The sequence below is a fragment of the Gorilla gorilla genome, chromosome 18, assembly GCF_029281585.2.
Source record: "Gorilla gorilla gorilla isolate KB3781 chromosome 18, NHGRI_mGorGor1-v2.1_pri, whole genome shotgun sequence".
NCBI lineage: Eukaryota > Metazoa > Chordata > Mammalia > Primates > Hominidae > Gorilla > Gorilla gorilla.
The window spans coordinates 111829251-111856363 of NC_073242.2; the positions used below are offsets into that span (position 1 = coordinate 111829251).

General features: G+C 42.9%; 1 protein-coding gene across 3 annotated transcripts in view; it reads left to right on the forward strand.

The window, feature by feature from the left end:
• The first annotated feature begins 395 nt into the window (after positions 1-395).
• GAN (gigaxonin) overlaps positions 396-27113 on the forward strand; it is a 75693-nt gene continuing 48975 nt past the window's right edge. The window contains exon 1 of one of the 3 annotated variants that reach the window (XM_031002548.3): positions 396-759. In XM_031002548.3, coding sequence (XP_030858408.1) covers positions 443-759 — 317 coding nt within the window. In that variant the 5' untranslated portion in view covers positions 396-442. Of the gene's footprint in view, positions 760-22123; positions 23616-27113 lie in introns of those variants that run through there. The other 2 variants (XM_055366751.2, XM_055366750.2) reach the window with 2 other exon arrangements.

A 27113-nucleotide genomic window follows, 5' to 3' on the forward strand; every position in this document is an offset into this window, starting at 1 on the left:
CCTTTTCTCTCATAAATAAAGAAAGCTACAGCGACTTCGCCCTTGCTTCCATGCATCATCTCATGAGTCCACAACAACACTAAGAATTCGCTTTCATTTTGCAGACGGAGAAACTGAGGATGGGCACCTTACCCATGGCCACACAGCTAGTAAGTGGAACAGCTGCAACCAGGATTCAAACTCGCGGCTCCAGAGGCCACAGGCTTAACCACGGAATCCTAGCCCGCCCGCACATCCCTCCATCGCGGCAGCGACCCATCTCATCCGTATACACCTTCCGCTGCACCCAGCCGGAGCTGGTCAGGCGGGCGGAGGAAGGAGGCTTCTGATTGGCCGTCTCCAGCAGCGGAGGCGAGAGGGCGGGGAGCGACGGTGCGGGGGCGTCGCGGAGAAATGACTTCATGACGCGGCTTCTTAAAGGCGCCGGCCCAGCGCGCCGCGGATGGCACAGGCGCGTCCCGGGGGCTGCAGCTTCTGCTCAGAGCGCGGAGAGCCGGGCCGGGCGGGCGCGCGCGCAGGACTCGGGCCGCTCGAGGGGTCCGGCCGGTCGGTGTCGGGAGCCGGACCCGTCGGCAGAGGAGCGGGCGCCGCGATGGCTGAGGGCAGTGCAGTGTCTGACCCTCAGCACGCCGCGCGTCTGCTGCGAGCGCTCAGCTCTTTCCGCGAGGAGTCTCGCTTCTGCGACGCGCACCTGGTGCTCGACGGGGAGGAGATCCCGGTGCAGAAGAACATCCTGGCGGCGGCCAGCCCGTACATCAGGTGGGGAGGGGGCTACGACGGGCGGGCGCAGCGGTGCTGCCCGGAGCCGGCGGCGGGGCGGCCGGGCCGGGCGTGGCCCCCAGACCCTGTCCCCTGTCCCCGGCGCTGGGGTCCCCGCGTCACCGTTGGCGCGGCGTCCCTCCCGGCAAGCGCCGGAACCCGGCCCCGCTGACCGCGTCCCCCTGGCGGCCTCTGTGGCTTCCAGGCCCGCGCTCCCCACGGGACCCCCGCGCCCCTTGGAGTTGTCCCCGGACCCGGACCGCGATCCCCCGCCTTGTCCCTCCCGGTTCCCACCGCCGCGGCGAGCGCCCGGCCTCGGAGACCCTGAGGCCCCCAGACGCCGTCCTGGGCCGGCCGGGACCCGCACCTGCGGGCTGGGAGAGGCCGCGCCGGGGAAGAGTCACCCCCTCGCCCAGGCCGGGCCCGCGGCCTCCGCTGAAGTTCGCCAGTCGCTCGCCTCTGAATCCACGCGCGGGGGCTGGGCCGGCGCCGCCAACCCGGCGGGGAGCGCCCTGCCCGCTGGGAGGCCGGACAGACAGCGCCTCGCTGGGTGCAGGCAGAGAAAACCCTCTCGATGTTCTCCTTGGGTTGGTAGTCCGAACCTCCGGGCGAAATTCTTCTCCTTGCCAAACGTGTCTTTTTCCGCTCCATTCTGGTAACTGTTTAAAAGAGGAGTTACACGTTGAAGTAAACTGTAGCGAATTCTCAGGATGCTGTTACAACCCGAGGACCGTGAGAGCCTTGCGACTAAGGGCATTTTAATACTTTAGTAAAGCAAAGCTTAACCTGATTTGCAAACTCAACTAACCAGGTTAATTAAAAGGTCGATAAGACAGTGCTTATACAAGTGTATCAGATCTTGCAGGAGACTATCTTTTCTTTTAGCAACCTTCGTGCAAACTAGGTTGCTGTTTTAATAAAAGGAAAGGGGGGAATGCTAAAAACTGGAGAAACTGACCAGTAAGCTGGTTAAATATAAGCTAGTGGTAGAGAATATCACTACAATTGACAGGTCAGAAAAAGCAAAATGGTGTGTATTCTTAGCGCTTTGTCCCAGCAAAACCACCACACACGCTACACTTTAACCTTTGCATTGCGGAGATACTTGTGCTAAACTTAGAAGAAGTTCAAGTGCCCTTGTAACTTCTGGTTTCTCTTGGATTTGTTTTGTGAATCCATTTGCGCTCTTTGGCGGTGGGGAGTGTGGAGGGGTGGGGGGGCGGGGCGGCAGTAGGTTCTGGGGTAGCATCGTTAGTACAGAATTTGGATTGCTAATGTGACAGACAGCTTCTAGCTGGCAGTTCCGAGGTTTGAGCAACCCATCTCAAATTGGAGTCAGCAGACCAAAGTCTTCCCTGTTTGGGAAAATGCTGAAGAAAACTACTTCAGATGCATTATTATTATAGTTCTTTAAATGGCATCCATTTGGCTTAAAAGAAGTAAATTGCAAATTGCCGAATCCTTGCTTGTTATCCTTGTTCGTTTTTCTCCATAGCACTTACCACTATGATGTACCCCATATTTTACACATTTTCCTTGGCGGTCTTTCCCAACCACAGTGTGACCTCAATGAGGTCGTGGTGTTTTGTTTTGTTTTTTGAGACTCAGTTTCACTCTTTAGCCCAGGCTAGAGTGCAGTGGCATGATCTCGGCCCACTGCAACCTCCGCCTTCCAGTTTCAAGCGATTCTCCTGCCTCAGCCTCCCGAGTAGCTGGGATTACAAGCGCCCGCCACCACACCCGGATAATTTTTGTATTTTTAGTAGAGACGGGGTTTTACCATGTTGGCCAGGCTGGTCTCGAACTCCTGACCTCGTGATCCGCCCACCTCGGCCTCCCAAAGTGCTGGGATTACAGGCGTGAGCCATGGCACCTGGCGGTGTTTTCTTTTATTCACTGCTTTACTCTTTGCACCCAGAAAGAACTGTGCCTATCAGTTAATGTATTGAATGAATGAATGCCTTTCTTTCTACCACAGCAAATGTGTACATTAGAAAATTGGCTCCATTACATTTTCATAGTACACAGACACTCATTTATACCTAATTGAGAAACGCACTGGATTCAGAGTTTGAAGACCGGCTTTGTGCTTCCAGCTTTTACTCATATTAGCTGTGAGTTGCTGGTAGATGACAAGGCTTCAGCTCACTAATCTGATGAATGAGGGATAAAAATGAGTCTTCTCATTTAATCACACCTGTGAAGAAATGTGTAATAGTGTTGACACCTCATAGGTCTGTTCCCATGTCTTCAAAGGTAGTACTCATTGAATTAGGAAATATCTGTAGTCCGGTTCTTTCACTTTCTAAATAAGAAAATAGGGACTCAGTGGACATTAGTGACTTGTGTTATGAGGTTATTAGTACTTGATGGTTGAACTAGGATTAGACTCCAAATTAATTACGCCTAACCGCCTTCCTACTCTTGCCCTACCACGTTAGAGCATTACTTGTATTTCACTGTTCTCTTTGTGTAAACTCTACTGTTAGCTGGCTTACAATATCTTATAATTAAAATGTTTATCAAGCACTTTTACATACTGTGTCATTTTGGTTTCCATTTTCAATCATCTTTAAAGACAAGGCAGATTTTTTTTTTTATGTTTTGTGGATAAACATGAATCAGTCAATATGTGTTTCATCCGTGACAGATTAATTGCTTTAAGTTTATTTGTCTATTGAAGTGATAGAATGTCTTGGGATGTTTTTAAAAGTTATTAATTTCCAAGCTGTTTCAGAGTAATTTGATGAATCTGTATCACTAACTAGAAAGAAATTTGTTAATTTTTTATTTTTACTGGTAATTTTAATACCAATAATATTGGGCTTTTATAATGTATTTGTTTTGTTTGAATAGCACTTTAGAGAATTATATTGAAACAAAATATATTTATGTATTCTAGAACTTGATGTTTCTTATCTTTCCCTTTTGAAACTTAAGCATTTAGATCTGTGATATCATTAATCTGTGAATTGAATGTTCGAAAGTTTGGTAATCTGTGAAGTTTTATAAAATTCTGATTTTGTTTAATGGCTGTGTTTGGCCTAGTGTTGGTAACTGTCATAAGTGGTTGTGTGATTCTGTGGTTTAGAAGCAATGGTATGGCCTGGCATGGTAGCTCACACCTGTAATCCTAGCACTGTGAGAGGTGGAGGTGGGAGGATCATTTGAGGCCAGGAGTTCGAGACTAGCCTGGGCAACATAGTGAGACCCAGTCTGTACAATAATAAATCATGTATATAAAAAATAGGAGCAGTATTGTCTTTTGCTTACTATGTGCCCAACAAAGGAAGCCAGTCCAACTCTGTCACACTGGGAATTAAAGTAACTTGTTTGGCATACTTTCTACTTAATATAGAAAAGTCTTTTGACTTATTGGTTTAATCTTTTATTCTGCTTTATCTTTGGTCTAGCCCTTGTTTTTCCTGCTGACACCCTTAGCAATCATACCATATTAGAAAGATTTTAAATATAAAAGGAAAAAGCCAGAAAACTCAGCTTTGGCAGCACACCCTCATGATCAGCTCAGAGAGGACTGGCATTCCCAGGTTATGTAGAGAGAGCATGTGTCATGCAGCCCTAGGGTGCAGCTGCTCCAGGAAGGAGGCAGGACCTCCTGCGGTCCCTCAGCTCAGTAAATGGCATGCATGCCCCTTTCCCAGCATGCTCCTTTCCCAAAGCTTTTCCTCCTTTTGGTTCCTGGGTGAGATTTTCTCTTTGGTTTGTTGGGGAAACTAAACCTAAAAGTAGTTGACAGGCTCGGCACAGTGGCTCATGGCTGTAATTACAGCACTTCAGGAGGCTGAGGCGGGAGGATCCCTTGACCCTGGGAGTTCCAGGGTGCAGTGAGCTATGACTGCCACTGCACTGCAGCCTGCCTGGGTGACAGAGAGAGACCCTGTCTCTTAAATTAAAAAAAAAAAAGATATAGATTTTATATATATATATATATCTAACAACCTTTCTAAGAATGGCAAAACCGAATTCATAGTCATAAGCACCCGCAGAGCCTTTTCTTTCTCATCAACTCTGAGACCTTCTGGGGAAAGCTCCCTGGGGCTTGCAGGAAATTTATTTTTCTTTTGAGTATCACAGTTTGGTCTGCTTCATGTCTGAGGCTCTTCCGATTCTGGCACAGTCCCATTGATCTGATGCAAAGTTCAGACCCATTTCTCTCCTGAGCTGTGGTTCTTGGTGAGTCATGTATGTGAAAAGGATTTGAAAATGAACTGCCATGTGCTTCTGCAGTGACATTATGGTGGCTCTGTACAGGTTTCCAGTCCTGTGATCACTTGTAAAATTTAGGGTTTTCTAGAGACCTATTGCAACAAAAGTTTGTTTAGCTCTCAGTCCTGGAGAGAAAATGAAAAAAAAGATTCCTGAGATTTTTAGATCCTTTGATGAGTCAGCTAAGAATGTAAGTGGCTTCCCCCCGACCCCCCCTTATTTTTTGAGAGAAGGCAGGTCTAGTGAGGATAGAATGAGACATAGGGCCTCAAATCCAGCCTAGGTCATCATGAGCAACTTTTCTGGGCTCTAGCTTCCTTATCTGTGAAGTGAGGTGGTTGGACTACATGGACAGCAAATCCCCTTTAAGTCTAAGTTATGTAGCTCTGTGCTATTTTTGTTTTGCCTCATGTGTATGTGTTGTGACGAGGACCTGTTTCTGTTTTTATAGGTTTATTGTGTCATTTAAAGTTTTGTTTTATGTTAATATTAAAGCATTTCCATTCCCCTGTCATACAGGACTTTATTGGGTATTCTGTTGTATAAATCCAGGCCTGTAGAGTTGTATCACAACAATCATTTATTTTATGCTGTTAATCTGGGTATGTTCCAAGGCCTAATTATTGATGAGCCTGTTTTGCCATTTAAATATAAAGTTTGACTCACAGATGATACTGATGAAAGTACTTAAGGAGACTAATAGATCTCTGTAGGAGGTCCAAGTTTCATAGTAACAGAGACATTATTTATTGAATATCTGAAACATACACTGTAGTTTAATGTCACATGGGCACTAAAGTCCGTGAGTACTATGTGGTGTGTGCAGAGCCTGCTTTTCATCCCCAGTTTACTTTTGTTGATTAATTTATGTGAATAACTGCATAGCATCCTATTAGATTCTTTGCTTCCCTGTTAATGCTGAGAATATACTCCAGAGGCAGCAGCATCCACTAAGTGTTCCCTGGTAATGAGAGTCTGGCTGTGAAGCAAAGTGATTTCACAGTAATGCTCAGTTAATAATGTTTTGCTTTCTTTACAATATTTTCATAATCTTTTCTTCACTTGTGTTTCGAGTTTATAGTCTTCATAGCAGCTCCCGAATGATTGTCATAAGGATCTTGAATAGTGATTGTAGCCTGTGAAGTTTCTTAGTGCTCAGGGGTTCAGTTAGAAGCTCCAGTTTCTGAGTATCTTTTGAAATCCTGAGCACACTTAAAATAAAATTGACATTACCTATTCCTTGTACTCTTATGGTGATGGAAAATAAGCTGGGCTTGAGTCTCTTTTAAGGGATCTAGACTTTGTTTTTATCTACTTACTATAAGGCGTTCCTAACAACTGCTCAGAAGATGAAATTTGTCCAGAAGGTCTTGATAGTTTAATGGTTCTCAGTGATTTTCCTTTTCTTTTTTTTTTTCCCTTTTTCTTTTTTGTAATCACAACCTTGTTTGATTAAACCCTATTCTTACTGAGTTTTTCAAAAGCGATAATAACTATGTTCAGTTTCAGAAGATCAAAGACATATTTTATCCAGGCTTCTAAGGAAACTAAGCACTTGTAAATTTCAGTTTAACACAGATTACTCATGTCAGTTTAAAGATATTTGTTTATTTTATATAACACAGTGGTTGCCACTATTAGTAGCAGTAGATGTTCTAATTCTGGAGAGGGTTTTGGAAGGTTTCAAATGATGAAACAAATCAATAAAATTCTTGTTAGACTAGTGACTCTAGCATAGAGGGAAGTGTAGGGTGTTCAGATTTATCGTAGAACTTTCCCGAGGATTGTTATTATGAGTAATAGTAATGTGATAGGAGTAAAACCTAGCTCTGGTTAATTTCTCTAGTGGATAAGTCCTCACTCTTTTACCTATACTGTTTTTACTTCTGCCTCTTCTTATAGTTTGCATTTTCTCCTGTGACGTCGCCTTCAATGTTCTTAAATTAGTTTTTGTTATATAATTTAGGATTGAAGTAAAATGCTCTTCCACATAGAAACTCTGGTTCCTTAGGATTTATATTTGGATGATATAGACTAAGCATCCAGTTTTCAAAACTGCCTTATCCATTGTTTAAAGTGTTAGTGAGTTCTTATGATATCAAAGTGGGACTGAAAATCTATTTATAATTTGTAAGGAAAACATAATTAGGACAAATACGGGTTCATTTGGTCTGTGAGTGCCATGCAGTAAGTTCTTCACAGGGTTGCATCATCCTTCTGAAAGATACAAGACTATCATTTTGTGTACTAAAGCTGTAATATAAATGAATGATTTGTGAGTTTGAATTCTGGGTTAAGGGTGGAGATACGGGGGGTGTGAGATGTGACAAGTGGCAGGCTATGGTTGCGACCTTGCATTTGAGCGCTTCCCATGGGTTCTCTTCCTCCTAAGCCACAATGAATCCAAAGAAGGAAGGAAATCAAAGACTCAGGTAAAGGTGGCAGCTCTGGCTCTGTGGAGGATAAAGAGTCTATGTCCATCTAGATGCCCCGACACTCTGCCAGAGTTCCTGATTCTGGTGCTTGGAAGAGCAGAGTTAAATCATCTTCCTAAGTACTTAGGGCCAAAGAGTGACTTAGCCATAGAATGATGGTCAGATGTTTGCTGCATTCATTTCTCTCTGGGAATAAATGGTGAATGCCCTAATTTCTCATAAAATTATTACAGAAATACTGCAAAATAGAAATAGGTAGTACTTTGCCGTTTGCTATTATAGTGAAGGGATTTGGACTTTTCCTCTGTTCAAATAAGTTAGAAAAATGGAGTACTTAGGGAAAATAAGATCTTGGTGAAATATTTTGTTAATTATCTCCAGTGTTCACCACATGCACAGGAGATAAGACATCTCAGCAGTGGCCAGGTATTAGCAAGATGGTGGCAACCAACTGGCAAGGCCTTTGCCCTTCTGGAGCCTCCATTTCAGTAGAGTAAGGCTTAGAGGGCCAATGCGTATCATAAATGGAAGATAGGAGGACTAGTTTTTAAAAGTTGACTGTTGAATAATGAAATATAGACCAATTAAATATCTTTGGGGTTTTTTTGGATTTGAGTTTTTATAGAAACTTAAATGTATATTTTTGCTCGTAGATATTTTGTGGTTCTCTCAACTACAAAGTGTTTGTGTTTTTAAGAACAATTTTAAAGACCATTTGATGCTTGTGATTTTTATGGTAACATATTAATATGACTAGATATATTTTGAAACATAGTTTTATGGTCCTGTTAGCATTCATCAGTAACCAATTGCCTACACCTCTGAATAATAGTAAATGGTTTAGTATTACTGAGCTCAAAATATTTGCACTTTTGTCACTTAAATTGTTTATATTGATCAGTCCCTGAATTGTAAGAAACTTCATACTGAAACCTCACATTTAGGCTGTGAGTTTGATATGAGTCTTTTCTAACCCACAGAGAACATTCACTAGAAATGAAGCCAGAAGTTTAAGGACAGTGGGATTTTGAAGGACAATGAAAATCCTTAGAAAGTTCCCTGATATTCGTGTTTGCCATTCTCCTCTCCATGCCGCAGCCCCCAGTCTACTTCAGTGATGGAGCTGGAGGCCAGCAGGACCCATTGGTTAATTGTATAGTCTTCCATTTGGTTAGTCCAGGGAATAGTTTCCCACAACTTCTAGCTTCTCTTCCTTACATGAAAGTTGGTACAGGGATTTGACACTTAGTATAACAGATAAGAGACTTCTCTCGGGGTTTTTGGTGGGTTTGTTTGTTCTCCTGCTTGGCCTCCTTAACAGCTACTGTTTTGTGCGACCAAAGCTATCAACTTTGTTCCCCGCCTAAAAATTACAATGCCTGCTCTTGGTAGGAAAGGAATAGACATCTCATTTTTATCACCCCCTGAGTGGGGTGCATGAGCAAAAGAGGTTACCATTTCCTTTATTTATAGGCTTCTTTCATAGTGATCAGAAAAGGGGTTATGAAAATATTCACTGTCATCATAAGTCTTGGGACATCCTTAAGAAATGTCATCACTGCCTTAACCCATATGCTGTGGGGTTGTGTTTACCAATAATAGATTACAGTTCAAGAATTAGCATTGTCTAAAGTTATTGAGATATACTGTGTATTGTTTCTTCACAGATATATTTCACAGTAAAGGGACCTTCTATATAATTAGGGTGTTGTTTAGGGAGTTGATTACAGGTTTAGTCGTTGAACACATACACAGGAGATAACTCAAGACATCTCAGCAGCATCTATGTACTGGCAAGATGGTGGCAACCAACTGACAAGGCCACTTTCCTCCTGGAGCCTCCATTTCAGTCATTTACAGAGGATTGTGCCCTCCAGGACTCCATCCTCTTGTGCTGCCTGCCATTGGAGCATTGTATTCAGTGGCCTCCCACAGAGAGTATCAAAACTAACCCAGTATGTGGAGACCTATGTCAGTCTATTTATTTTTCTATCTCTGTGGGGCTGGAGAAGGAAATAAACATAAAACTAAAGATTTAAAGATTACTTTTGATTTCACTTAGTTTTTTTATAACATCCTTGTGTTATGGGTAGTTTCAGAATCTCAAGAATGAGCAGAGAATAGATTTGCTGTGTTTATCAGAGTAGAAACTTCTGATAGTCTGCCCTAAAAGAATTTAATTGGCTGATTTGACCATTTATTATTATAGTGTTACCCCAATTAATCACATTTACAGAAATGACTTTCTTTAAGTAGAGAACATCAGTTCTTGGCTAAGCCTCTCTAATATGCTCGTTTGTTCATTGACCTTTCTAGACGGAGTGCCAGCATCCATGGGGGCTACCTGGGGAGGTGAGCAGTAAAGGGGTCTAATTACAGAGCCATATGAGTTTGCCGAAGGAAGTCCACAGAAGATGGGCATGGCTACTGCTGTGGCCTGGGTGACGGGATCCCTGCTCCGAGGTGGTGCCATTGAAACTGAGATCTGAGGGAGGAGGGGACCTAGGTATGAGAAGAGCAGGGGGAGGCACCAGGACCAGGGGTGGCACCAGGACTAGGTCAGGCCTCTCTGGGAACAGAACACCACATACCTGGAGATGGTGAGCAAAGGGTGGAATGGCATCGACAACAGATTAGAGGCTGGGAAGGCCTGTGGTCCCTGAGTTAGAGCTGGCATTTAGACTGCTTCCAAAGAAGATGAGACTTCTGCTGCCATGTTGTGTATTGGGAGCTGGCTGGGGAGGTGATAGGATATGAGAAAGGGACAAAAAAGCAATTTATGGCATAGTTGAGTCTGATAGAGAGTTTAGGCTTTATCTTAGGGGCTATGGATGGGCAGTGGTGTATTTTAAAAGAGGAATATAACATCTTGTTTGTGTATTGTTTTAAAGTCACTCCAATGCAGTGCTGCTGGGTGTGCTCTATAAAAGCCAAGAGTGGAACCAGCAGCCATTTCAGCAGGTGCTGCAGTTGTTCAGACGGAAAGTGGGATGCCCTGGGCCGGGTTTGGCAGTGGAGGCGGACACAGCAGCTGGATTACAGACATTTGGCACCAGGACATGTTGATGAGGAAAAGGGCAGACCAGGGATGACTCGCAGCCAGGGATGGCTCCCAGGCAGGGATGGCTCCCAGGCAGGGATGGCTCCCAGGCATGCTGTTGGCTTCTTCATCGTCACCAACAGATGATGTTCATCACACTTACAGTAGGCATTAAAGTCAGGACAGTTGAGGAAGATTAGTGAAATACAGAGCTTACTCTCAAGTTTTACAGCTTAGTTGTGAAAAAACAAAGTATAGAACAAAAGCTATTTTAATTTTACAGATACTTCTAGCTGTAGGAATTGTGAGGGGAAGAACTACTTGGGTGATCACATATGGAGGAAATGGTATTTAAACAGAGCCTTGGAGAGGATGAGTAGGAGTTGGGTGGGTGAAAGGGGACAGCAGGGCCATTGAGGCAGAACAAAGGATAAATGCAGGAACATCAGGCTTGTGTTCAGGGTAGTGAATAGGAACAGTGGCTGGGAGGAAGGTAAGACATATTCTAGCATGCCAGGTTATTGGTTTAGATTTTTACTTTATCATCAGTTGCTAATCATTAAAGACTAGTACCATGCTGAAGCCCTACTTTAAGAAGGCATTTAGTTGCTGTGTATCTACAGGACCAGGAAGGGATGAACATGGAGCTGCTAGACCAATTGAGAGCAGCACACTGGGACAGTGTCCTAGGCATCAAGGTGGCGGTGGGTCTCCAGAATTAGGTAGGAAATCAGCTGGATGCTAATTGAACATGAGAACTAAGAATGAAGAAAAAAGAAGAGATAACAGTTTTGAGCCTGGCTGCCTAGGGAAAGTGGGGAAGACAACAGTCTGTCTTAAATGTGTTGAATTTGAATTAACATTGCTGTTTAAACACCTTAATTATATTCTTCTAGCCCTTGACAGCTCTGCAGAGTACTTCACCTGTCTGTGAATATGTTTTGCTTTCTGCATGTGTTTCTTGTCTCTCTGCCTTTCTTGACTTCCTACTCTTGCTTGGCAGATAATTTCATATTCATCCTTCAAGGCCTGGTTCAAGTATCCCTTCCTCTGTAAGATTTTTCCAACTCTGTCAAATAATCACTCCCTCCAGCAGACTCCTTTGGTTCATGGTGTGTGCCTTCAGCAAGGAGTGCATCATCGCCTCATTTAGTGTGGAAAACCAGTAGACATATGGACTGGGTGATTTTAAAGCCCATCATCTTTTTTGTCCAGGGCGGGGCCCTCAGTCCGTAAGTAGAACTTTCATACGTAAGATAATTGAGTTGGCTGGGCGCCGTGGCTCAAGCCTATAATCCCAGCACTTTGGGAGGCTGAAGCGGGCAGATCACCTGAGGTCGGGAGTTCGAGACTAGCCTGACCAACGTGGAGAAACACCATCTCTACTAAAAATACAAAAAAAAAAAAAAAAAATTAGCCTGACGTGGTGGCACATGCCTGTAGTCCCAGCTACTCGGGAGGCTGAGGCAGGAGAATTGTTTGAACCCGGGAGGCGGAGGTTGCGAGGAGACGAGATCGCGCTGTTGCACTCTAGCCTGGGCAACAAGAGTGAAACTCCGTCTCAAAAAAAAAAGATAATTGAGTTGTCTGTGATATGTATGTACAGTCAGCATTGCTTAATGACACCAATACGTTCTGAGAAATACATCATTCGGCATTTTGTCATTGTTCGAATATCACAGAGTGTACAAACCTAGAGGGCATGACCTACTACCCACCTAGACTATCTGATGTAGTCTGTTGCTCCTAGGCCACAGACCTATACAGCATGTGACTGTATTGAACACTGTAGGCAGTTAACAACACAGCAGCAAGTATATGTGTATCTAAACATAGAAAAGCCACAGCAAAAATATGGCATGATAATCTTACAGGACCACTGTTGTATATGCTGTCCATCACGGACTGAAACGTCGTTATCTGCTACATGACTGTCCTGCTGAAAAAGTAAAAGGTCAGAGTTCAGGATGCTGAATATACTACATCCAAGTAAGGTTGAACTTTCTGCCATAGCATTTTACTATGTAGCTGAATATGTTTGTGGGGTAGGGCAAAGGGACAGAATAAACCATTTTGCAACAGAGTTTAGAGTCTTACTTTTGGACTGTTTTAGATGGCATGGTCAGCTCCCACAAATTCAATTTCTGATGCCAAGAAAGCTGAGAGAAGAAGAGACCGAATTCTTTATTCAGAAAGAGTAGCTCTGATGAGAGAGCGTTTTGTCCCAACATGACTAAAGAATTAATTGAGAAGCATTCATTTCCTTGACAACATTTTGGAAGGCATTTTCAGCTTCAAGTTGTTTGGAGAAGTTTATAGCAGTGGATTATAAATTAAGGAGGCGCCAGAAGCAAAAAGGTGGTTTTCAGACGGAGCTTAAAGATGCTAACGGGAAGTTCATCCTGGAGCTGTCTCTCATTTATTAAAGGGAACTGGAGGGGTGTACTGGAGGCTGTAGTTTTTGTTTCCCCTACTCCACTATCTCCTTTCCTAAAAAAGGAAAAAGGGGGCAGTCTCTTAAAGTTCACTTAATGCTTCGGTTTGAACTACACAAAAAAAGACAAGTACAAAGACAATAATAAATTCACATAAATTCCTGCTTTCATTTTGGATTTATTTAGGAGGCCTACTTTCTTTGAAAAGGCATAAAATCTTCCTTGTAACTCTCTACATTGGGAAAGAGAAAATGGAAAGTGAGTAGAAACATGAACTTGCTTCTGAAATATGGAGCTCCTGTAGTATTTAAAGTGCTGCCTGTGTACTGTAGCAAAAAAGAACCAGATAAGCCAGTTTTTAATTAGACAGGGGAAACTTGTAAGAGTGCTCCCCAAAGTGAAGGGGCTTATTCTTGAGATGCTCATTTGCATGGGGGTCTTAAGGTTATATAGAAAGAGCCTTTTAATAGCCTCCGAAATAGAATACCAAAGTAGAAAATCTAGAACTGTCTGACAGGTTGTGGCACGAATGCCTTTCTTTTATGTACCTTTCCAAAAGGTCAGGGTGTGGCCAGAACGAGGAGTCAGACTTGTTTCATTGAAGCAGAATTTCCTGGCTTCACAAGTTGCAGCATCATCGTTTTAATCGTCTTTCAACTCTTAAAATGTTAACATGCGTTTTCAAACCTTGTCTTTTAAGAGATGAATTTTATTGACTGCTTTACTTTCAAAATTACGCGAACTAGATTTAAATTTAAAAAATCTATGCACACAAAAAATTGGGAAATTACATTGGAGCTTAATTTATGTTGCCCTCAATTTCTGATTCTGTACAGTGTACTTAATGTATAGTTACAGTTGAAGTAGTTGAAATCTATATTTACATGTTATTTACAGTTCGTCTTTTTACTTGAATTCATTTCACATCTCTCTCGTATCTCAATGTAATGCCCATAGTTGTCATTTTTAATAGCTGTTATTACATCATATTACTGTTTCATATTCTGTGCTTCAGAAATGTCATTCTCTTTGCCATTTAATTTGCAGGGTTTTTTTCTTCTGAATGATGACACCATAAACAAATCAGAAAAAGAGTTTGGGTTCTTTTTGTATTTTATGTGACTGCAGGTAAACCTGCTTTGGAGACTGTATCCCAGATCTGAAGATAGAAGCAGATTTGTTATTTGTTATGTGAAGCCAGGTTACTGTCCAGGAAAACTGTCTTATCATATAAAGACCTTACCAGTGTGTATCTTATTTTTTATTGTTTTTAGATCTATCACCATTTTTTTTAGATCTATCACCATTCCTTCATCACTTTTGGAAATCATTTCTCAAAAATCGTTACTTCACTTATCTGTTAGACTGGATTTTAAAATGTTGTGTGTTTGCTATTGTAAAAATATTCAGAGCAGTGATTGGCAGACTTTTTCTCTGAAGGGTTAGAAATAATTTTGTGTTTTGCAAGCCACGTGTGGTCTTGGTCACATATTCTTCTTTGTTTTTGTTTTAATAACCTTTTAAAAATATAACAACCATTTCTATCTCCGTGGCTAAACAGGCAGCAGGTTGTAATTTGTCACCCTTTCATCTACAGTATTAGATGTTTAAAAATCTGGGCATAAAATCTTTTAACTCTGAAGATCATGTTTAAAATGCTAATTAGACGTAATGATGATTTACGTGCCAATCTTCTGTAGAGCAAAGATTGATAGTCAAGGCCTGTCCTCCCTGACTGTCTCATCTCCTGTTCCCCCACCCTTTTTCTCCTGTTGTTTATTCTCTTCTCTTTTTTTTTTTCCTTCTCTCCTGGCTTCTTTGCCCCAGCAGAAAAGTCTGCTCATCTCTTCCAGTGCCTGGCGTGTAGGAGATGTGCACATGTTGAACAAACGCATCTGTTAAAAGCAAACAGAAGAAGCATAGATTCATTCAGGGCAACTGGAATCAGTGTTCCTGGGTTGCCGCCCTCAAATGTGGCCAAATAAACTCTCTACTTATATTGGAAAAAAAGAAAAAAAGTAAACAGACTCTGCATCCTCTTCTAACAAGTGCATAATTTCCCTGACCTTGCAACCAGGCTTCTTGAAAGAAAAGTATCTCTTTATCTTGTGCACAGTCTCAGCTCCTGGTTTTTGTTCAGTCTGCAGTTAGGCTCATGTCTTACCACTCCATCAAAACTGTTCTTTAAAAAATTGCAGTGTATAATTGCCAAATCAAGTGAAAACTTAAGTGTTTATCTTGACCTGTCTGCTGTATTTATCAGATCATTTTGTTGATATATTTTGTTGATACTTGGTCTCTCCAGGCTTCTGTGGCACCTCTTGTCCCATGTTCCCCACAGCCTGTTTTTCTGGCTCTCCTCCCCATCTGTCCCTATACCTTGATTAGACATAAGATTCCATTCTCACCCTGCACTGTCTCCCACGGTGATCTCATCTACCCCAGAGAAGCTACTGCCTTGACCTCTTTCCTGAGCCCCAGACCCACTGATAGCAAGCCCGCTACATGGCCACCTTAAACCCAGTCAACCTAGCTCCCTCCCCCAGCCAGTGGGCTGTCCTCCATTGACTGTGTGGGTTAGTATACTACCAGACTCCCCAGGAGAAATCTAGGAGGCAGCAGAGATACCACCACCTCACTCACTCTCAGCATCTAATTGATGCCCAGACCTCTCGTTTCTACCTCTCAGATCTCTGGAATCTGCCTTCTCTTCACCATTGCCACTGGCCCTGCCCCTCCTCAAGTGCCAGCTTTCATCAGTTCTGACTTGTGGCAGGACCTCTTACTGGTCTGTCTGCCTCCCTGCTCAGCCCCCGTCAGTCTCCACACTGCTGCCGCCAGAGTCATGTTTCTAGAGTATAATTGGATAATGTTTAAAACTCTAATATCTCCAGAGACGAGGCTGATTCAGTGCTGGGGCAGGAAAAAGACACCAAGAGGCTGGAGCATTTTGTGCCAGAAAGCACTGAGGAGCTCAGAAGGCAGGCTTTGTGCAGGGCACAGGAGCCACCCAGAAGGGACTCCCAGAGGCCAATACTTCAGCAATGTGAGCAAGAAAATAAATCACAATATAACATTGGATTCTACTCCAGATAATAAGATAAACACCCATGTGTCTGTGCATGGATAAGTGAATGAATGCATGAATAAACTAATAAATGGAGGAGAGGAGACAGGTCTTTCTTATAAAAGAATTTCAATTCGTATATGTAGAAGAAATAGAGGATAGAAATCATCATTGAAGTACCACAGTTATTGTTGCAGACAGTATCTACTGATGGCTACAGAAAGGGTGAGATTTTGAGGAGAAAAAGGTATTTATGTATTCCCAAATTATCTCCTTGAATATACTTACAAAGGGAAAAATTATAACTTAACCATGGAGAAACCCAAGAGGTACCACCTTAACCAAGTGACCAAGGTCAGCATCATTAGAACAAGACATAATAATATCATCTTCTGCCTGATATGATATTTCCGTAGTGTATCTGCTAAAAATGCATAACCTCAGTGGAATTATAAGAAATTAAACAGGCAGGCATGGTGGTTCACGCCTGTAATCCTGGCAGGTGTGAGGCTAAAGCAGGAGGGTTGCTTAAGCCCAGCAGTCTAGACCAACCTGGGTACCATAGCAAGATCCCATCTTTACAAAAACTTTAAAAATTAGCCAGGCATGGTGGCGCACACCTGTAGTCCCAGCCACTCAGAAGGCTGAGGGAGGAGGATCACTTGAGCCCGGAAGTTTGAGGCTGCAGTGATCTGTGTTCGCACCACTGCGCTCTACCCTGGGCAACAGAGACCATGTCTCAAAAAAAGAAAAAAGACAAATCCAAGTTGAGGAACGAGATGCGAATTAATTGACCAGTGCACATCAAAGTGCTAAGGTCATGAAAGACAAGGAAGGAAGGACAAACTGTCACCGATTAGAGACATGACAACTAACTGCAGGATGGGACTAGATTGGATCCTAGAACAGAGAAAGGACACTGCGGGGGAAAAGTGGTGATACTCGAATAAAGCATGTGGTTTAATTAGTATTTCTGTAACAATATTAATTTCTGAGTTTGGATAATTGCAGGGTGCAAAGGAACTCAGTACAATTTTTAAAAACTTTTTAAAAAATCTTAAATTATTTCAAAATCAGTAGGTGAAAAAAAGAAAACCAAATTCCTAAGAAGCGGCTCCATTTCCCTCAAGGCGAAGTCTAAGTTTGCTTGTGGGAAGTCCTTCAGGAACGGCTCTTCCCCACGTCCCACCCTGTCCCCTCATACACATGGCTGCACCCCGCTCTCTAGCTTTGCCAAACTCCTTGCATTCTCTCATTTCTTTGTTGAAGTCGTATACAATATAGAGCCAATCTCTAAATTTAAAACGGTTTATTTGGGAAGCAAGAATTACATTTTGGGCCATACGCCCAGACTGGGTGGTCTTCAGTATGTCAGAAGAACAAAGAGAAGCCTGGGACATACTGTGAAAGAAAGCTCTTGGAAGGCCGGGCGTGGTGGCTCATGCCCGTAATCCCAGCACTTTGGGAGGTCAAGGTGGGCGGATCACCTGAGGTCAGGAGTTTGAGACCAGCCTGACCAATATGGAGAAACCTGTCTCTACTAAAAATACAAAATTAGCCGGGCATAGTGGCGCATGCCTGTGATCCCAGCTACTTGGAATGCTGAGGCAGGAGAATCGCTTGAACCTGGGAGGCAGAGGTGTGGTGAGCCGAGATGATGCCATTGCACTTCAGCCTGGGCAACGAGAGGGAAAATCTGTCTCAAAAAAAAAAAAGAAAAGAAAAAGAAAAAAAAGAAGCTCGTGGATGCTAGAGAAGCTTTCAGGAACTGGCAAGCAACGGTGGTGGGTAAACCAGTCGGAAACATTGCAGGTCATTTCAGCAAGCTACCAGGTCAGACTGGCTGTGGGGTTGCAGCAGGCAGTTTCAGCAACTGGGCTTGTGGAAAAGTTAGTTCTTGCAGCAGGAGCTGTGTGCCCTAAGTGCTTTCTACACTGGTCCTTGACTCAGATTTAACTGGGTGTGACTAGAATGACCCAGTTTGTATGATCAACTTTCACACCTGGGATGTAGTCTTTTACTCTAATGCTTTTGCTGTCCCCCTTCCTTGGTGTACTTGCTCTCCCTCCAAGTATGCCTGCAAGAGCTCATCCAACCTGAGTCGGGTGCCACCTCTGTGAAGCCTCCTGTGACCACTCTCTCCCAAGAGCTGATTCTGCCTTCCCTTGTACATAGCACATGCCTGCTCCACAGTGCTTGCAACTGCCATGTCTCCTTAGTCTCCAGTCTGTGGTGGTTCCTCAGTCTTTCCTTGTCTTTCATGACCACAGCTCTTCTGGTGAGTACTAGTCAGTTATTTTATAGAATATCCCTTGTCTTGGGTTTGTTTCGTTTCTTACGATTAGATTGGATGGGAGGGTTGCATTTTTGGCAAGAACCCCATGGAAGTGATATCATGTCCTCTTCAGTGCATCATATCAGGAGGCCGTGATGTTAATTTGTCCCAACATTGGTATTGTTCAGTTTGATCACGTTATTTAAGAGGTATCCACTAGGTTTAGGGCTGAGTGCAGTGGCTCATGCCTGTAATCCCAGCACTTTGGGAGGCTGAGGTGGGCAGATCACAAGGTCAGGAGATCGAGATCATCCTGGCTAACACGGTGAAACCCCATCTCTACCAAAAATACAAAACAAAAATTAGCCAGGTAGGTGGCACGCACCTGTAGTCTCAGCTACTTGGGAGGCTGAGGCAGGAGAATCGCTTGAACCCAGGAGATGGAGGTTGCAGTGAGCTGAGATCATGCCACTTCACTTCAGCCTAGGCAACAGAGCAAGACTCCATCTCAAAAAAAAAAAAAAAGGAATCCACTAGGTTAGTCTGTTTTTCTCTTTATAATTAATAATTTGTGGGAGCAACACTTTGAAATTATGTAAATATCCCATTCCTCACTAACCTGCATTCACCAGTTTTAGTACCCACTTCTGTTTTATAACCCCATCCATCCTTCTGTATTTATTAGGTGGACTCTGAAATTTTAGACTTAAGCAGGTGGGTAGAAAATAGTACTGTTTACTAGTTAGGGACAACTGGGGAGGAATAGGCTATGCACAGCCTGGGGGGAAAAGGATTTATGTAACGCAGTGGGTACTTTCTATCATGAAACATAATGCTAGAGGCTTACATGACTGGATTAAAATCCAAATAGAAATGATTCATAGCAATTCATTTTGTTGACATTAAGTCTATGGTTAGAAGTAAAAGTTTGTCAGTTCCTCAAGGACGGAGATTACCAACTAGTTGAGATCTTATTTCTGAATCCATACTTAGTACCTAATATCTCACCTGGTGCGGTGAGAGGCTAGCTACACAAAACAACACCACCTGTCCACCAATCCAGTTTTCACTGGTTTGGTTACACGTTGTAGCTGTCCCTCTAGGGATGGCTGCATTCCTGCCTGGTCCAGTTGTTGCTTATAGTTGTGCACGTCCACAATCCTGGGGTGCTGTGTGTGTGCTGTCTTCCCTGCTTCATGTCCCCCAAACACATGCACACTCTGCAGAAGTTTCATTGCACTGTCTTCCCGTTTCATTTGTAATTCACACTTGCCATGTTCTCTTTTCAGAAAACATAACCTTCTTTGAGATAAATTTCTCCTTTCTTCAAATCACATGACTCTCAAAGATACATAATTGCTATTCTCATATTTCTTCCAGATACAAATGTAATTGGACATGGTTATGCAGAGCAAAGCTAAATACAAAATGCTACATTATATTTCCTCTTCAAAGTGGATGATGTGATATCAAGAGGAGAATGGAAAAGGTTTCTGTGGATCTGCCTGTGTTGCATAGCTGGGGGAAGGGAGGCTGTCGGGGAAGGATAGGACTGGCTGTGGCCTCCTGGGAGTTGCTTCTGCACCTCCATTGTGAAGGTGGGTCTCCGTCACCTTCATTACTGTGTTGTTGGTTGGTGGGATGAAGACACCTGGACAGTAAACCGTTGATTTTCCTGAAACCTTTCCTGACTCTTCACTACATTGCATCTCCGAATCTTCCCAGGCAGGGCATATGTGGTATTGAGTAGAGAGCAGAGAAGGGGGCTGAGATGGCGTGCAACTAGGTTTATTCACAAATGAAAGCCTCCTCTGTGGCCAGCCCTAGAGTCCGGTTCCCATTCGGATTATTGCACTGGGGACAATAGTGGAACTGTGGATAGTGGAACATTTGAGCATTGAATTGAACTGCTGACTGTCCAGCACACGAGAAAGTATCCCCTTCTCATTTGCGGACAAACCAGTGGGATGGAGTGCGGAAAAGCTCACAACCACTCAGCCGGTTCATGATGTCATTCTAAACAGTGTGGTCATTTGACTTCAGAACCACGTGAGAATAGTCACCAACACCGCAATATTAAAATCCACTGGTTCTCTAACCTGGCTCTGTGCTCATTTATCAAGTCAATTCATATTTATCAAGTGCCCGTTCAGTACCATTTTATTTGGTATGGGGATAGAGCAGGAAACAAACAGAGTCACTATTTTCATGGATATTGACATTAAACAAATGCATCTTATTAGGTGGTGATAAATTCTATGGAAAAATAAAGCAAGGGAAGGGGGTTGGAGGCTTGTTGTTTTAGACATGGTGGGTACCTTGGCTGCTCTTTGGAGGTGTTATTGGAGCAGAGAACTGGATCTAGGGAAGGATTAAACTGTGTGACTATGGGGTGGGGGGAGGGGTATTCCAGGCAGGGAGGAGGTCAGGACAAGCTGGGAACTTTTTTAATATGCATATGCTTGAACTGGATTTAATTGGCCCAGTTTGGAACCTAGGAATCTGTTTTTTTTATAAAGCTCTCCTGAACATTCTGAGAAGGCCGACTGGGGAACTACTCTTAAAATCCATTAAAATGGCTGGGCACAGTGGCTCACACCTGTAATCCCAGCACTTTTTGGAGGCTGAGGCGGGCATATCACCTGATGTCAGCAGTTTAAGACCAGCCTGGGCAACATGGTGAAACCCCATGTCTACTAAAAATACATGGCCGGGCATGGTGGCTCATGCCTGTAATCCCAACACTTTGGGAGACCAAGGTGGGCGGATCACCTGAGGTCAGGAGTTCGAGACCAGCCTGGCCAACGTGGTGAAACCCCATCTCTACTAAAAATACAAAAATTAGCTGGGTGTGATGGCACACACTTGCAATCCCAGCTACTCAGGAGGCTGAGGCAGGAGAATCGCTTGAACTCGGGAGGCGGAGGTTGCAGTGAGCCAAGATCACGACACTGCGCTCCAGCCTGGGCAACTGAATGAGACTCTGTTTCAAAAAAAAAAAAAAAAAAAAATCCATTCAAATGATGAGTCATTCTAAGATCTGTGTGAGGAAAAAAGTTTTTTTTGGTGAGTAAAAACCGTAATCTAGGTAAAAAGAATTGGTGGCAGAGAGAAATGAATAGAGAAAAATTAAAAGGAAATAGTGAAGAGTCCAGCTCTGAGCTCAGTGAGAGGAGGTGGGTGCCCCATGCGGGTTCCTGCCCTTCCCCTGCCTTATGCCCTTTGCTCTCAGTGCACCAGTGTGAGGCTGATGGTGGTTCCCAGGCAGGTCACCAAGACTATCCTGTGTCTTGTTGCTGTCTGCTACCCTCAGCACTCCTCTAACATGGCTTCCGACAGGACAAATCCTGTAGGAAGAGCACCTTGGTGTTAGCCTGTGTAGCTCATGGAGCTGTATGGAGGGCAGCTCACCTGTAGGCCCCTGGCACCCAGTCCACACCCCACTACCTGCTGAGGAGCTTCCTTGGGTTTCCCTCTGAGACCTCTGGTTGTGTCTCAGACATCTGTGGAAATGCTCTTCTTCCATGTAGATGGAATTCTTGGATGGCAGGAACTGTGAGATAGAGGGGTTGGTATTTTTCCACCCACAAAAGTGGGCTGTAAAAGGCTTGTGTGAGACAAGGCCATCTGTTGATGGAAACATTAACTGCAAATTGATATTTCATTTAAGTTGAATGGGTACTAAAAAGATCCTTTTATTTTTTATTTTTATGTATTTATTTATTTTGAGATAGGGTCTCACTCTGTTGCCCAGGCTGAAGTGCAGTGGCATGAGCACAGCTCACTGTAGCCTCGACCTACTGGGCTCAAGCGATCCTCCCACCTCAGCCTCTTAAGTAGCTAGGACCACAGGTGTGCACACCACCCCAGTTGGCTAATTTTTTTTTTTTTTTAATTTTCTTTGTAGAGAGGAGGTCTCACCCTGTTGTCCAGGCTGGTCTCAAACTCCTAGGCTCAAGTGATTCTCCCACCTCGGCCTCCAAAAGTGTTGGGATTGTAGGTGTGAACCATGCCAGAAGCTTTATTTTTTAGAGCAACTTTACATTCACAGCAAAACTGAGAGGAAAGTACAAATATATCCCCTTTCCCCCATCCCTACCCATGCACAGCCTCCCCCGTTATCAGTATACCACACGAGGGTGGTATACATTTGTTACAATTCCTGAACCTACATTGGCACATCATTGTCACTCAAAGATTGTAGTTGACGTCGGGGTTCACTCTTGGTGGTGTGCCTTCTATGGGCTTGGACAAATGTGTCATGACATGGATCCACTGTTACAGTATCACCCAGAGTAGTTTCACTGCCCTAAAAATCCTCTTCCCTGAAGGTCTATTTTTGATGGGCTTTCAGGAGCTCCTGAAGACATAAAAGCAGTTGGAGGGCATCTGTGAAACAAATTCCCTACAGGAATGTGAATTATTAGTTTGGCATAAGCACGTAAATGAAGAGGCTACACAGGCCCCTCTTCAAATATCTCAGGGGCCGTTCCTGATAGCTACACAATCCAAGGTGACATGATGACATGATTCATTCGAAATCATGAGTAATGCCCATGAATCACCCCCAAATTTCTGCAAATCTCGACTTTGTGAACATTACATTCTCTTGCATTCTATTTAAATATGTTTCCTTGCTTTTATTAGAGACAAGCTTTTACATCAGAGGGGAAGAAAAGTCACTTAGACTTATTCTCTATCACTGTTATGTCAAGCCCCATTCAGTCACGTCTAAAATGATTCTTGGAAGACGATGACCAGGCCTATTACCTGGGTGGTTTGTTGTGGCATTTAGACACACTGAACTTTTCCAGCAATTTGGAAGCAAGAAGGGGACTGTATGTACCCAGTGGATGACTTTGGCTCAATTTTAATTACTTACAAGTTGTAGACCCCTTTCATGGATGTAAAACTTTGAATAATACCATCTTCTTTGTTAGCTAGTAGCCAACGACTTTTCTTACGTCCTTTTTTCCATATTGTCAAGAAAAAGTAAAATGAATATTGTTTCACTTCCTGCTCTACTTTAATAGAACAGAAGAACAGAAAATTTTTTTAAAAAGTTTGGCCAAAGGATGGGTGCTTGGGAGAAAAATAAACTTAGACCACATGATGTGCAAGAAGTGTATTATAAATCCTTGAGTACTGATTGATTTGGCCAGAGTTAAGCCTCTAGGACTCACTAGGGTAGGTCTCAGGGCTGAGTCTCTGCAGTAATTCTATGTAGCTGGTTTCAGCAGCTCAGTCAAGAAATGTTCAGGGATGGAAGAGATTGCAAATCACCTTAATCTCTTCTGTTTACAGATCAGCAGACGGGGCAGAGAGGGGAAATGTCTTGCCCTAGAAACAGAAAACGCGGAACAATGTGACATGCATGGTATTTATATTTGAACACCTGAGATCCATTTTTATAATACTTTCTATTGTTTCTAATTTTTTTTAGAGTTATAAAATTGTCAAGGTGATATTTTAAGGTTGCTGCATTTTCTAGGAGAGTTTGTAAATTGACATCATGTAATAATAAAAAAGAATATTAAGACTTCCAAGAAATTTACATGTATGATCCTGTAGCCTCCTGAGGTGGGGACAGAGAACATAGAAAAGGCCTATTGATTCATAGGCTCACTCAAGGAAAAAATGATCAGTTATTAACCCTTTATCTTAGCTCTTTTTAAATGATTATTCATTACTCATTCAGTACAGTCCATTGACTTCTCAGTTATATGTGGCAGAGATAAAAACAAAGTGCAAGATGAGAAAATTCTAGATAAAAAAGGGAAATCTAAGGCGAAAATGTTTTGGTAGGTATTAGAAAAATGAAAGTATATGGAAGGAAAGAAATGCAAAACAGAATGGAATAAAACTAAAGGTATATAGAGATTTAAGTTGGGAAGTTGGGGGAAAAGTGAAGACAGTAAGGGAGAATAAGATAAGTTTGTGTAGTTACTAAATTAGAAAGGAATGGTGACTGTCCCAGAAATGCGGGAGGGAAGTGGCTGTGAATGGCAGAAGGCTGTGGAGCAAGACTGCTTCCCGATAGATTTGAGTGATGCTTACAGTCCAAGACTGGAAGGGAGACCCTTTGAGAGGCCCTGATTTCCAACTTTTCACTTCATTCTTGGCAGGCAGATAGATGATCATCCAGCCTGATGCTACTAAGATGGCATGTGCAGGCTGGTGATGGTCTGCACATTGTTACCTGCCCATGATCATAGAAGCTCAAGAGTTTAGAAACTCTTTTAGCAGTTTGACAGAATAATTTATGTCTGTTGAATTTATCTATGAATTAAGTCATTATATTTTACAAAATATTCATCTGGGATTAATTGGAAATACAAAAAACATAGCACAGATAATTGAAGAAGCACCTATTAACCCCTTGCTACTCAAAGAGTGGTCTGGAGACCGACAGAATCCACATCACCCAAGAGCTCATTACAAAGACAAGCACTCAGGCTGCATTGCCAACCTTCTGAATCAGAAAAACCTTGTTTTGAACAGTTCCCAGTTGAATTGTATGAGCATTAAAGTTTGAGAAGCACTGGGCCTTAATCCTTTCAGCGTTGTACAGATACAGTTATTAAACGTTCTTCCTTGTTTTGATCTGGTTCAGCTTTGTTGTACCTAAGGTCATCAGAAAAAATCATATGTGACAGCACTTCACATTTAAAGACTTGAGTATTTAAAGACCACTGTCAGCTTCAAGTTTATTGTACATGTCATCATCGAGCATCATCTTCACTTTGTAAACTGCTGGGCTAGGTTGTCAGCATACAGTGATAAAGAGGGCTCCAGCCTCAAGGAACTTGGAGTTTACTAAAGGAAATACAGAAATACCATAATGTAGGCCAGAACTTGATCATTCCATAGTATGTCATAATAAAGTTATTGATAAGGTGCTGGGGAAATTCATAACAGGAATCTATTTTTACCTACAAAGAGGTAAGGGCGGAGGTGCAGCTTGTGGCAGGATGGAGTGATCTAGGAAAAATCTGTAGAACAGCTGGCATTAGAACTGATCTTTCAAAGACGGGTGGGAATTGGGCAGGCACAAATGGTATTGGGGGAGGTTAAGGGCAGGATAGGATGATGGGAAGGTGTCAGGGGCAGATGTAAGGATGTGAATTTAAACCATAATTAAAGTTTTGATACTTAACCTTCAGGTGTTTGGAGACTTCAAGTGTACAGCAATTCATTTTTTTCATGGGCTTTGGAAAGGATCACATTTTATGGAAGTCTGAAATGGTCCATGCTCGTATTTCAGGAAGTCTCTTTTTCCTTCCTCGTAGCCATTGTGTATCCTCTGCCACCTGCTGAGAAAAACCTGTATTCTTTATATTTGTTCGTTTCTTTGTTTTAAATAGAGATGAGGTCTCGCTGTGTTTCCCAGAATGGTCTTGAACTCCTGGGCTCAAGCAGTCCTCTCACCTCAGCCTTACAAAGTGCCCGGATTACAGGCATGAGCCACTGTGCCCAGCCAAAACCTGTACTCCTTAGAAATGATCCTCTTTCATTGTGGAAACATATGACAGTAGAATAATCCTTAAAAAAAATAATAAAACCCATCCAGTCACATGAGTCAGAAATAAAAATAAAAGAAAACAATAAAAGGGCTCCTTGTCCAACACACACCTCATACAGGCAGGTGCCCCTCTGGGGCGAAGCTTCCAGAAGAAGGATCAGGCAGCAATATTTGCTGTTCTGCAGCCTCCACTGGTGATACCCAGGCAAACAGGGTCTGGAATGGACCTCCAGCAAACCCCCACAGACCTGCAGCTGAGGGGCCTCTCTGTTAGAAGGAAAACTAACAAACAGAAAGGAATAGCATCAACATCAACAAAAAGGACATCCACACCAAAACCCCACCCATAGGTCACCAACATCAAAGACCAAAGTAGATAAAACCACAAAGATGGGGAGAAACCAGAGCAGAAAGGCTGAAAATTCTTTGGAGGAGAAGAGAACACCTCTTCTCCTCCAAAGGAATACAACTCCTTGCCAGCAGGGGAACAAAACTGGATGGACAATGAATTTGATGAGTTGATAAAAGTAGGCTTCAGAAGGTCAGTAATAACAAACTTCTGCAAGCTAAAGGAGCATGTTTTAACCCATCGCAAGGAATCGAAAAACCTTCAAAAAGGGTTAGACAAATGGCTAACTAGAATAACCAGTGTAGAGAAGACCTTAAATGACCTGATGGAGCTGAAAACCACACTATGAGAACTTCATGAAGTATACACAAGCTTCAATAGCTGATTCGATCAAGCAGAAGAAAGGATATCAGTGATTGAAGATCAGATTAATGAAATAAAGCAAGAAGACAAGATTAGAGAAAAAAAGAGTGAAAAGAAATGAAGAAAGCCTTCAAGAAATATGGGACTATGTGAAAAGACCAAATCTACATTTGTTTGGTGTACTTGAAAGTGATGGGGAGAATGGAACCAAGTTGGAAAACACTCTTCAGGATATTATCCAGGAGAACTTCCCCAACCTAGGAAGGCAGGCCAACATTCAAATTCAGGAAATACAGAGAATGCCACAAAGATACTCCTCGAGAAGAGCAACCCCAAGACACATAGATTCACCAAGGTTGAAATGAAGGAAAAAATGTTAAGGGCAGCCAGAGAGAAAGGTCGGGTTACCCACAAAGGGAGCCCATCAGACTAACAGTGGATCTCTCTGCAGAAACCCTACAAACCAGAAGAGAGTGGGGGCCAATATTCAACATTCTTAAAACAATTTTCAACCCAGAATTTCATATCTAGCCAAGGTAAGCTTCATAAGTGAAGGAGACATAAAATCCTTTACAGACAAGCAAATGCTGAGAGATTTTGTCACCACCAGGCCTGCCTGACAAGAGCTCCTGAAGGAAGCA